This window comes from Molothrus aeneus, chromosome 29 (genome assembly GCF_037042795.1).
Source record: "Molothrus aeneus isolate 106 chromosome 29, BPBGC_Maene_1.0, whole genome shotgun sequence".
Taxonomy (NCBI): domain Eukaryota; kingdom Metazoa; phylum Chordata; class Aves; order Passeriformes; family Icteridae; genus Molothrus; species Molothrus aeneus.
Genome location: NC_089674.1, coordinates 3,645,505 through 3,657,812, shown reverse-complemented (window position 1 = coordinate 3,657,812; position 12,308 = coordinate 3,645,505). Strand labels below are relative to the sequence as shown.

General features: G+C 57.5%; 1 protein-coding gene across 1 annotated transcript; it reads right to left on the bottom strand.

Annotated features, from left to right (window-relative positions):
* Positions 1–69: 69 nt before the first annotated feature.
* PIWIL2 (piwi like RNA-mediated gene silencing 2) lies at positions 70–12,019 on the bottom strand. Its single transcript, XM_066567213.1, has 21 exons — positions 11,830–12,019; positions 11,641–11,752; positions 11,067–11,201; positions 10,881–10,991; positions 10,553–10,670; positions 10,343–10,464; positions 10,165–10,245; positions 9,868–9,981; positions 9,578–9,766; positions 9,332–9,416; positions 8,832–8,918; positions 8,556–8,696; positions 8,364–8,477; positions 7,407–7,595; positions 6,241–6,342; positions 6,044–6,163; positions 5,012–5,100; positions 4,634–4,739; positions 3,156–3,409; positions 2,366–2,473; positions 70–874 (listed from the first exon to the last, which is right to left on the bottom strand). Exons 1-21 carry the CDS (start codon positions 12,017–12,019, stop codon positions 718–720), a joined length of 2,724 nt encoding a protein of 907 aa, XP_066423310.1. The 3' UTR covers positions 70–717.
* Positions 12,020–12,308: the final 289 nt, after the last annotated feature.

The window sequence follows — 12,308 nt, the reverse complement described above, 5'->3', positions numbered from 1 at the left end:
CATCCCCCAAAAAATGAGGGGCAGGATGTGGTCACCAGCACCCCCCCAAAAATCCACGAGGGGAGCAGCTGCCAGCAACGATTTTATTGGAAAGAACCAAAAAACTGGTTACAGGGAAGAGAAAAGGAGGGGATTCCAACTTAAAAAAAAGCACCTAAAATAGGTGAAAACTCCAACCTTTCCCTGGGGTAACAACCTGAATCCACAAAGAATTCTCCTTGGAAAACCAGTGACTCCTCAAGGACGGGAGAACCGGCCAAACTGGAGCTTTGGTTTGTTTAACAGCAGCTTGGAAAAGCCCAGGGAAAAAAAAAAAAACAAAACCAAACTTTAAACCTGCGTGGAAATGCAAGAAACTGGGGGGGAAAAAACCCTGAAATCTTTGGGATTTACATCCAGCACCTGCACAGGGATGAGCTGTGGGAGCAGCAGCACTTTTGGGGCTCTTTAACTCAACCCCCTTTACAGGGAGGGCTATAAACCAGCAGGATATTCCTTTGGGGTCATCCCCATGGGGATAATTCCCAAATTAAAACCCCACAGCCCTGGGATGCTGCTGCAACCAACAAAGAATAAATTAACACCAGAACAGGGAATTGAGGAAGATCCTCCTTGGCAAGGGGGGCAAACAGCAGCGGGAATTCCAGGTGCAATCCCATTTTCCCGGTGCAATCCCGGATTTCCCGGTGCAATCCCGGATTCCTGGGTCCTGGCAGGTTAAAGGAAGAAGAGCTGCTCGCAGAGGTGGGCGCTGGGCTCGTGGTGCAGGACCTGCCCCACCAGGAATGCCAACTTGTGGGCGTACTTGCAGGGGGCAGGGACACGGACGGTGCCCGGCCAGTTCCAGTACAGGTGACACAGCTTGAAGGTCAACCTGGGGACAGGGAGAAACGGGATTTGGGATTCCTGGAAAAGGTCCAGATCCCTCCCAGAACCAGCTCCCAGCTATCCCAGAAATGGGATTTGGGATTCCTGGAAATGGAGATGGAGCCAGGTCCAGATCCCTCCCAGAACCTGCTCCCAGCTATCCCAGAAATGGGATTTGGGATTCCTGGAAAAGGGACAGAGCCAGGTCCAGACCCCTCCCGGAACAGGGAGAAATGGGATTTGGGATTCCTGGAAAGGGGATGGATCCAGGTGCACATCCCTCCCAGAACCTGCTCCCAGCTGTCCCAGAAATGAGATTTGGGGTTCCTGGAAAAGGGGATGGAGCCAGGTTCAGGTGCCTCCTAGAACCTGCTTCCAGCTGTCCCTGTCCTTGGGAGAAATGGGATTTGGGATTCCTGAAAAAGGGGATGGAGCCAGGTCCAGATCCCTCCCGGAACAGGAAGAAATGGGATTTGGGGAAAAGGGGATGGAGCCAGGTCCAGATCCCTCCTAGAACCTGCTTCCAGCTGTCCCTGTCCTTGGGACAGGGAGGGAATTGGGATTTGGGATTCCCGGAAAAGGAGATGGAGCCAGGTCCAGAGCCCTCCTGGAATAGGGAGAAATGGGATTTGGAGGGTGTCTCCCACTCCCAAAGGAGGATTTTGGGGGGCTGTAAGAATCCTGCCCAGGGAACTGGGGGGCTGTGGAATCTTGGGCAGCTGCAGAAATCCCTGCCCTTCCTCTGGAGGATTTTGGGGTGCTGCAGGATCTCAGGAACCCCATGACTCCTGCCCTTTTCCCAGGATGATTTTGAGGGTCCCTCCCCTTCTCCAGGGAGGATTTTGGGGGACTGTGGGATACTGGGGGTCTCTGGGACTCCTGCCCTTTTCCCAGGATGATTTTGAGGGTCTCTCCCCTTCCCTCTGGAGTAGTTTGGGATGCTGCAGGATCTCAGGAAATCCTGCATTTCCCCTGCATGATTTTGAGGGTCTCCTCCACTCCCCAGGGAGGATTTTGGGGTGCTCAGGAACTCTGGGACTCCTGCCCTTTTCCCAGGATGATTTTGAGGGTCCCTCCCCTTCCCTCTGCAATATTTTGGGGTGCTGTAGGATCTCAGGAACTCTGGGACTCCTGGATGATTTTAAGGGTCTCCCCCATTGCCCAGGGAGGATTCTGGGAGTCTCTCCCACTCCCCAGAGAAGATTTTTGGGTGCTGCAGGATCTCAGGAACCCCATGACTCCTGCCCTTTTCCCTGGATGATTTTGAGGGTCTTCTCCACTCCCCAGGGAGGATTTTGGGGTGCTGCAGGATCTCAGGAACTCTGGGACTCCTGCACTTTTCCCTGGATGATTTTGAGGGTCCCTCCCCTTCCCTCTGCAATACTTTGGGGTGCTGCAGGATCTCAGAAACCCCGTGACTCCTGCATTTCCTCTGGATGATTTCAAGGGTCTCCTCCACTCCCCAGGGAGGATTTTGGGGTGCCAGGGCCCCCCTTACCTCTGGAGGTGCTCGGAGCTGAGGTTGGCCGTGTTCCACATGCAGATGTAGCGCGTGGGAATGCTGCAGCCCTGCCGGGAGTGATGGGCCAGCAGGAAGAAATCCTCCCTGCAAGGGCAAAACAAACCCCAATTCTCTTTTTATTCCACCCCAAAATGAGGATTTTTACACCTCAGGGTGCTCTGAAGCCCAGACTGAGCTGTTTTTTACACCTCAGAACGGTGGTTTTGAACCACAAGGGTTTAATTTTTGCACTCCACAGGAATTTTTTTGCACCCTGGATTGTTTTTGCCACCATTTTTCTTACACTCTGGTTATTTTTTTTTATGCACCCTGGGGTGCAAAATAAAAATTTTTAACCATTTATAACAATTTTTTTCACTCAAGATGTTTGTATACCCCAGAGTGCCTTATTTTGTAAAAACAATAAATGATAAAACACCTTATAGTATTTTTCCAACCATTTTCTTGCAAACTGAGGGGCTTTTACACACCATTTACACCTTGGGCTGGATCTTTTCCAACACCTTGGGCTATTTTTACAATTTCTCACCCTGGGAATTTTTTTGCACTCAGGTTTTTTTTTTGCACCCTGGGCTATTTTTACAACCATTTTTTTGCACCTCGGGGTGCTTTTACAGCCATTTTTTCACATTCAGGGTGGATTTTTTTCCACCCTGGGGCATTTTCATCTCCATGTTTTTTACACCCAGGTTAATTTTTTCCCCTGGGGGTGTTTTTTACCCCTCCCCAGGGTGGTTTTTACCCCAGCCCCAGCTCTGCCCCTCACCTGCCCGAGCTGGTGACGCCGTGGTCGATGACGGTGCCCAGGGGAGGGGACACAAACTCCTCTCCTGACAGGCAGTAGAAGTTGGTGCTCAGCTGCTTCTGTACCACCATGACCACGAGGCTGGGCTGGTAATTTTGGAAGGTGTGGAAGCTCTTCTGGAGCTGGGGCACCTCGTACTTGAGCACCGTGTCCAGCTGGGGGTCAGAGACCCCATCCCGGTACACCACGATCTTCATGGGCAGGGAATGGTTCAGCTGGGGGGAAATGGACAAAATCAGCTCCTTTTTACCTCCCTGCCATGCACAGGATTAGCTGAGGGAGGTGGGGAAATATTCCCTGGGCAGGAGAAGTCTGGGTGTTGGGACAGAGCTGGGAATTTAATGAGTCCCCACAGGAATGCAGCTCGGGGTGGGTTTGGGGAGGGATGTGTTTGAATTAATCACAGAATTCCAGACTGATTTGGGTGGGAAGGAGCCTTAAAATCATCTCAATTCCATGCTCTGCCATGGGCAGGACACCTTCCACTATCCCAGGGTGCTCTGAGCTGGCCTTGGACACTTCCAGGGATCCACGGGCAGCCACAGCTCCTCTGGGAATTCCATCCCAGCCAGGAATTCCTTCCCCATCTCCCATCCATCCCTGTCCCTCCAGGCTCTCCTGCCCAGCGAATTCTCAGTGTCCAGGGCTGTTCCTGCAGCATCCACAGAGAGATGGGGAAATAAAATCAAAGAATTCTGGAATGGTTTGGGCTGGAAGGGACCTTAAAGCCCATCCCATCCCATCCCATCCCATCCCATCCCATCCCATCCCATCCCATCCCATCCCATCCCATCCCATCCCTGCCATGGCAGGGAACCTTCCACCACCCCAGGTTGCTCCAAGGAGGCCTTGGACACTTCCACAGCTGCTCTGGGAATTCTATCCCAGCCAGGGGAAATTCCTTCCCCATCTCCCACCCCCTGCCCTCTGGCTGTGGGAAGCCATTCCCTGTCCCTCCAGGCTCTCCTGCCCAGCACATTCCCAGTGTCCAGGGCTGTTCCTGCAGCATCCACAGAGAGATGGGGAAATAAAATCAAAGAATCCTGGAATGGTTCAGGCTGGAAGGGACCTTAAAGCCCATCCAGTGCCACCCCTGCCATCCCAGGGAACCTCCCACCATCCCAGGGTGCTCCAAGGAGGCCTTGGACACTTGCAGGGATGAGGTTTCTCTGGGAAATCCCAAGAGCAGGGATTTCCCTGGCCCTTGCCCTGTCCCAGGCTGGGGACAAGGGACAGCCCCTGGGAGCTGTAACGTGGCACTTCCCCCTGAGCAAACCCACGTCCCCAGATAAGGATGAGCTGGCCCAGCTCCACGTGCAGTCCAAAGGCTGCCAGGGAGGTTTGCTCCTCTGCACGTCTCCAGGCTGGAAGTTTGGGAGGTTTTCCCTTGGTTTTGGGGGAATGTGGAGCCACAGGAGGGGGGTTTTGGGCGGTCTCACCTCGTAGAAGCGCTTGAGGGCTTGGGAGAGGCAGAGCCGGAGGCTGTCGGCGATTTCCTGGTGGGGCATCTGGAAAACCACCCTGGAGTACCACTTGGTGAGGATGCTGGGGATGGAAAAGGGGAATGAGCAGCCTGGAGGAGCCCCCACAGCACCAGGCAAAGCCCACTGAGCCCTTGTACAACCCCAAACCAGCCCTGGATCAGCATTGCCAGCCCTTCCCCAGCACTGGGGGAGACCTGGCTGAGCACTGCAGCTTGGGCAGAGCAGCACCCTCACCCCTTTCCTGGCCAAGGAAAGGGGAATTTGGGGTGGGAAATCCCAAAATTGCCAGGGCAGGGAAGGAAAACCTCCCCTCTTTCCTAGGAAGCCACGTACTGGTTCATGCTGGCCACGAAGCCGATGACAGAGCGCATCCCCTGGCTCCTGCTGTGGTGGATGTCCATGCCCACAACCATCAGCTGCTTCTGGAGAGGGGAACAGAGGTGGGATTTAGGGATAATGGCCATGGCCATGACCATCAGCTGCTTCTGGAGGGGAAACAGAGGTGGGATTTAGGGATAATGGCCATGCCCATGACCATCAGCTGCTTCTGGAGGGGAAACAGAGGTGGGTTTTAGGGATAATGGAGCAGGGAAAAGCAGGTGGGATTTAAGGACAATGTTCATGCCCACAACTGTGAACTGCTTCTGGAAAGAGGAACAGAGGTGGGATTTAGGGATAATGGCCATGGCCACGACCATCAGCTGCTTCTGGAGGGGGAAGATGGGATTTAGGGATAATGGCCATGCCCATGACCATCAGCTGCTTCTGGAGAGGGGAACAGAGGTGGGAATTAGGGATAATGGCCCTGCCCACAACTGTGAACTGCTTCTAGAGAGAGGAAGAGAGGTGGGATTTAGGGATAATGGAGCAGGGAAAGGCAGGTGGGATTTAGGGAGAATGGCCATGCCCAAAACTCTGAGCTGTTTTTGGCAAGGGGAAAAAAGGTGGGATTTAGGGATAATGTCCATGCCCACAACACTCAGCTCCTTCTGGAAAGGGAGAAGGCAGATGGCATTTAGGGATAATGGAGGGTACAGGGGCAGGTAGGATTTAGGGGCAATGTCCATGCCAACAAAAGGCAGGTGGGATTTAGGGATAATATCCATGCCAACAACCCTCAGCTGCTTCTGGAAGGGGGAAAAACAGCCAGGTGGGATTTAGGGATCAAACAGGCACCTCCAAGCTTGGATCCCTCCAGCTCCAAGGGACTCATGAGCACCCAAGAGAAGCCAACCCCGATTCTCCAGCTGGTTCATCCAGCCCACAATAATCCAACAATAATCCAACAACAATCCAACAACAATCCAACCCCTCTAGAGCTTCCAGGCTCATCCCAGGCCTCTGGCCAGGGTGTTCCTGCCTTACCAGAGGGATATCAACCCCCCAGAGCTGCCCGCCCAGCTTGCAGTTGATCTGCAGCAGAACTTTCTGCACCACGCTCCTGATCTTGCCAGGATGGCCCACGAGGGACTGGGCATTGATGACCTGTGGAGAGGGAAAACTCAGGGAAAAGTGAGGCTGGAGACAGGCAGGGATGGCCAGGGATGGGGGTCCCAGCCCACCTGGGAGGGCACAGGGCTCTGCACACAGCAAAGCTTCTTGATGGCCCCATAGACGTCGTCCCGGCCACCAGGGATGATGCACAGGAGCAGCTGCACCTTGTCCTGAGGGGAATCATGGAATTGTTCAGGTTGGAAAAGCCCTCCTGGAGCACTGAGCCAAACCCAAGGTTACCAGTGACCCACGTCCCCAAGTGCCACATCCACACCTCCAGGGACGGGGACTCCACTGCCTCCCTGGGCAGCCCATTCCTGGATTTCACCCCCCTTCCCATGAAAGGAAATTTAACCACTTTTCCTGTATTTAACCCCCCTTCCCATGAAAGGAAATTTAACCACTTTTCCTGTATTTAACCCCCCTTCCCATGAAAGGAAATTTAACCACTTTTTCTGTATTTAACCCCCCTTCCCATGAAAGGAAATTTAACCACTTTTCCTGTATTTAACCCCCCTTTCCATGAAACACTTTTCCTGTATTTAACCCCCCTTTCCACGAAAGGAAATTTAACCACCCTTCCTGTATTTAACCCCTCTTTCCATGAGAGAAAATTTAACCACCTTTCCTGTATTTAACCCCCCTTTCCATGAAAAAATTCCTCCTGGAGTCCAACCTGAGCCTCCCCAGGCACAGCTTGGGGCTGTTCCCTCTCGTCCTGTCCTTTGTTCCCAACCCCACCTGACTTCACACCCCTGTCATGGGTTTTTAGGGAAAAATAAGGTCCCTCTGAGCCTCTTCTTCTGCAGGCTGAGCTTCCCTCCAGTGCTTCCCAAAGATCCCCCAGGGATGTCCCTGCTCCTTGTGGCTTCCCAAAGAGCTCTGGATGCTCTGGGCTCCCATCCCACCTTCCCAAAGATCTCCCTGCTCCTCACCTGGCTCCCCAAGGAGCTCTGGATGGCCCTGATGTGGGCTCCCCTCCCACCTTCTCAATGATCTCCACTCCTCACCTGTCTTCCCAAGGAGCTCTGGATGCTCTGGGCTCCCATCCCACCTTCCCAAAGATCTCCTTGGTCCTCACCTGGCTTCCTAAAGAACTCTGGATGCTCTGGGCTCCCATCCCATCTTCCCAAAGATCTCCCTGCTTCTCACCTGGCTCCCGAAGGAGCTCTGGATGCTCTGGACTCCCATCCCACCCTCCCAGTGATCCCCCAGGGCTGTCCCTGCTCCTCACCTGGCTCCCCAAGGAGCTCTGGATGGCCCTCACGTAGGTCTCGATGCGATCATCCCGCAGCTCCTGCACCGAGGGCTGTCCCACCTGCATCCCCATGGCCCCACAGCTGCTCCTCATGGATGCCAGCAGGTCCTTGGCCAGGTGCTGCAGCCTCTTGGGATAGATCAGGAGCCAGGAATTGATGGAGATCTGGGAGAAAAGCCAGCACAGGCCGTGGTTTGGGGCTGTTTCTGCAATCTAGTCCATGCAGCACGTTCCTGTTTGGGAGAGGAGAAACCTACCAAGCACAGAGGGAAATCTGGGAGAGGAAAAGTGGGCCTAGAGGAACCTGGAGCACAGCAGGGAGTTTGGGAGAGGGAAATTTGGGAGAGGGAATTCAGGCCAAGAGGGACCTGCAGCACAGAGGGGAATTTGGGAAAGTGGCCCAAGAGAAATCTGCAGCACCAAGGGGAATTTGGGAGAGAGAATTTGGCCCAAGAGGAACCTGCAGAACAGAGAGGAATTTGGGAGAGGGAAAGTGGCCCAAGAGAAATCTGCAGCACAGAGGGAATTTGGGAAAAGGGAAGTGACCCAAAAGAAATCCGGAGCACAAAGGGGAATTTGGGAGAGGGAATCTGGGCCAAGAGGAACCTGCAGCACAGAGGGGAATTTGGAACAGGGAAAGTGGCCCAAGAGAAATCTGGAGCACAGAGGGGAATCTGGAAAAGGGAAAGTGGCCCAAGAGAAATTTGGACTGAATTGCAGCCAATTCCTGCATGTGAAAGGCTCCCTCCACCCTGGGATGAGGTGGGAAAGCAGACAGCACAGCCACATACCTCCAACTCCTCTGGAAAAACAGGCTGGAGCGCAAATCCAACACAAACAAGGGAAGGGTTTGTGCTGGAAGGGGCTCAGGCAGAACGCCAGCGCTCAGGAAAACCCAGCCCAGCTGTGCCCAGCGGGGCAGGCTCTGCTCACCACGGCGATGGGCACCTCCTTCGTCACCTCGCGGTGCCAGCCCAGCTCCTCGGCGGGAAGGAAGGAGCGGTGCCGGAGGTTGATGCGCTCCACGGGCAGGATGTGACCCTGGGTCTGGGCAGAGCGGGAATCTCCGGAGCTGCCTCCTCTGCCTGGGGCCCAGGGGAGGGCCAGGAGCCCCACAGCCCTTACCCTGTAGATATCAGTGGCCAGGACCAGCCCCCAGCGCTGCAGCTCCTGGGAAGCCTCCGGGGTGTCGCGGATGCGGCGCAGGAGGCCGGTGAGGCGCTGGTAGTGCTGCTGGGGACTCTGGATCATCTCCCACATCACCTCCTGCAGCAGCAACACCCAGAGGTGAGGGAGGGCTCCCCACAAACCCCGGGCAAAGCTGGGAGCAGGGCAGGGCTCCCCACAAACCCTGGGAAACCCCGGGCAAAGCTGGGAGCGGGGCACGAGGCAGGCTCTGACCTTCAGCATGCGACTGTTCTTGCGGAGGTCGGAGAGGCCGGTGAGGAAGGTGAGCTCTGGCACGAGCAGCACCATCTTCAGCTGGCGCTGCAGGGAGGGAGAGGCACCGTCAGCATTCCAGGGGCTGGGAACTCCTGCTCTCCCCAGGGGCTGGAGGAGCCCAGAGCAGCCCACGGATCTGGATCTCTCTGGGCTCATAGATAGAGCTCAGAGCAGCCCATGGAGGAGCCCAGAGCAACTCATGGATCTGGATCTCTCTGGGCTCATAGATAGAGCTCAGAGTAGCCCATGGAGGAGCCCAGAGCAGCCCATGGAGGAGCCCAGAGCAACTCATGGATCTGGATCTCTCTGGGCTGGAGGAGCCCAGAGCAGCCCATGGATCTGGATCTCTCGGGGCTGGAGGAGCCCAGAGCAGCCCATGGATCTCTCTGGGCTGGAGGAGCCCAGAGCGGCCCATGGAGGAGCCCAGAGCAGCCCATGGATCTCTGTGCCTGGCTCACCATCCCCTCTGGTGTCTGCTTCTCCTTTGGCTTGTGGACGAGCAGGGGCTGGTCCAGTTCCCTGATGGTGATCCCGTGGGTCTTGCTGGAAAAACAGCAGTGTCACACAAGCCTGGAATTTCGGTTTGGAATGGAAACCCAAACCCCCACCATGGGCAGCGAAACCTCCCTGCTCCCACTGCCCCACCTCGGATCAGCCCCTGCCCATTCCCAGGGGATGATCCAGCTCCAGCAGCTGCTCCTCACCTGTAGTACTCCACAAAGGTGATCTCCTGCCCGCTGGCCAGGGTGAAAGTGTCCTTGGGGGTCTTGTCCCAGTCGATGTCATCCACGCGGTAGGTGCGGTTGTTGTAGCGAGTCATGACCACGCTCCCCACCAGCTGCTTGGTGCACTCGTCCTGGAACGTCCTCTGGCTCTGGGAGTGGATGGTTTGCCTGGGAAAAGAGGAGAGGCACGGAATGCTCCCCCCCTGTGCCATCCCAAAATTACAACACCCCTGTCCCCAGAGCCTGTGGGGTTTTGCTGCTGCTCTCACATCACGCTCAGCACGGACTCGCTGCGGATGATCTTGTGGATGGCGTCCACCATGAGGAAGAGCCCCCCGTCCTTCCTCCGGATGCTGACGGCGTATCCCGGCCAGATGTGGAGGCTGTGCCCGGAGGGAAAGAGGCCTGGGTTAGCCCAGAGCAGCCAAGGAACCCCCCAAAACTCAGGGATTCATTTCCCAGCTCCCAACTTCTCAGAACAGCCAAAGTCAGGCTGACCTGGGAACACTTCCCAGTTTCCAGGGAAACAGGGATGACTCTGTGGGAAGGAAGGTGCCAGCACCCACCTGTATTTCTGTAGGGTGGTGGCCTGGGCAGGCTCAAAGAAATGTCTCCCAACCAGGCTCATGTTTAAGATTTTCATCACCCTAAGGAAGGAAAAGCAGGGCTGGATGAGGACTGACAGGAAGGAGGAGGAAGGGGTCTTGTCCCTGGAGCTCAGGGAGGGTCTCTCTGGTCTCTCACCTGCGGAACACCACGTTGTAAAAGGGGATGCAGAGATCCGAGCTGGGCTCCAGGATTTTGGTCATCTGGATGTTGATGAAGATCTCCTCCCTGTCGCTGCTCCTCTGAGCCTTCAGGCTGACCTTTGGCAGGGCCAGAGGGGGTTCCCTCACCCAAAACAGGGGCACCCCCGTACCCCCAAACCGGGGGAGACCCCCCCCTACCCCTTACCTTGGGGATCTGGATGGGCAGGAAGAGGATGGAGCCGTCAAAGGCCATCACGTCCCCGGTCACGGCGTGCTGCTCCTTCAGCATGGCAAAGCGGGCAGCCTTGCACTCCACCTCGGGGCTGGGGGCACACAGGGCCTTTTCTCCCTCCTCTGCCCCCCCAGACCTCGCTCAGCCCCCCAAAAATCCCCCCTGAAAGCAAAAACCCAGAGCTCTTTGTTGTGCCAGGGCCGCTCCACCTCATGGAAGCCTGGACAGCAGGAGGGACACAGAGGGCTCTGCCTGGGGACACCTCGAGGGGCTGTGGGGGACCCCGGCCCCCCATTATCACCTGAAGGTCACGTGGTACTGGTAGACAGCTTCGTTCTGGCAGTGGATCTTCACAAAGTTCAGCCCCACGGGGATGGTGGCTCCCTTGGCCACCACCTTCGTCCCGTGGGCCCTGCAAGGGACAGGGGGTCAGCAGCGACCCAGCAGCACCTGCACCCCAAAACGGGGGGCTGGGGACGCCACTTACGGCCTGGCAGCAGCTGGGGGGGTCTCCGGGGAGGGCACGGGCGTCGGGCAGGGCTGGGGGCTGGGTGGGCACGGGGCGGGCACGGCTCGTCCAGGCGCTGTGGGCAGCGCGTCCCCTCTGCCTTTCCACAGGATCCTGCGTCCCCAGGGGGGGCTGCGGTGAGCCCTGGCACACGCTGGGGACACACTGGGGGTGGCCTGGCTGCAAACCCCCAGCGACGAGCCCGACCCCCCGAAATGCCCCTATTCCTCCTGCCCCACAGCAGCCTGGGGGCTCAAAACAGCTGAATTTTGGGATAAAGGGATGGGAGGGAAAGGGGGGATGGAGAAAACAGAGGGAATAAAGGAATAGGGCGGATTTACGGGTCAGGGGGAGACAGAGGGGATGAAGGGGGAGAAGGAATGGGGGCAGAACAAAGAAGGGGACAGGAGGGACAGGAAAGATGGAGTGGGACAAGAAAGATGGAGGGGGACAGGGAAAGACAGAGGGGGACAGGAAAGATGAAGGGGGACAGGAGGGCGCAGAGGAGGGCGGGCACTGAGGGTTTGGGGGTTCAGGCCTGTGGGGGACTCACTGCCCACGCGTGGGGAGCGCCGCCAGCGCTGCCCCCTTGTCCTTCTCCTCCGTCAGCCGCTGCACCGGGCCGGGCGGAGCCGCAGCCTTCGCATCGCCAGCGCCGCCCCGGCCTGCGGGAGCACAGCCACCGTGAGCGGCGGAGCGGGGCGCGCCGGGCCCCCTGCACCCCCGCACCACCGGCACCTACCGAGGGGCCGCTCCAGAGGCCGCTCATCCAGGCCCAGCCCGCGGAACAGCGCGGGTAACGGCGAGGTGGCGGCTCGGGGCTGGGCGGGGCCGGGCGAGGGCAAGCGAGGGGAGAAGGCGGCGAGGCCGCGGAGCCCCCTGGCCATGGGCACGGCGGGCCCGGGCGGGCGGAAGGGCCGCGGCGGGTCCATGGCCGCCCCGTCGAGGCGCGCCCGGAGCCGCGGCCACGCCGCCGCCGCCGCCCCGAGCGCACGCGCAGCCCCGCCCACGAGCGGACGCGGCGCTGATTGGGCGGCGGCGAGGACACGCCCACAACGCCGCGCGCCCGGGCGGAGGGAAGCGGGCGAGGAAAGGGCGGGGGTGGGAAAGGGGGCGTGGTCAGATGGGAGAATGGGCGGGGTTATGCAAAATAGGGAGCGGGCATGATGGGAGGAAAGGAAGGCACGATCGGGGGAGAGAAGGGGTGGGGGGAATAATATG

Bases quoted from the DNA above. Each gene is read 5' to 3' on its own strand.
- PIWIL2 (XM_066567213.1), bottom strand. From the start codon at position 12,019: ATGGACCCGCCGCGGCCCTTCCGCCCGCCCGGGCCCGCCGTGCCCATG. The intron at 10,465-10,552 runs GTAAGGGGTAGG...GCCCTGCCAAAG, and splicing joins TGCCCATCCAGATCCCCAAG to GTCAGCCTGAAGGCTCAGAG. The intron at 7,596-8,363 runs GTGAGCAGAGCC...CTTTTCTCCCAG, and splicing joins AGGAGGTGCCCATCGCCGTG to ATCTCCATCAATTCCTGGCT.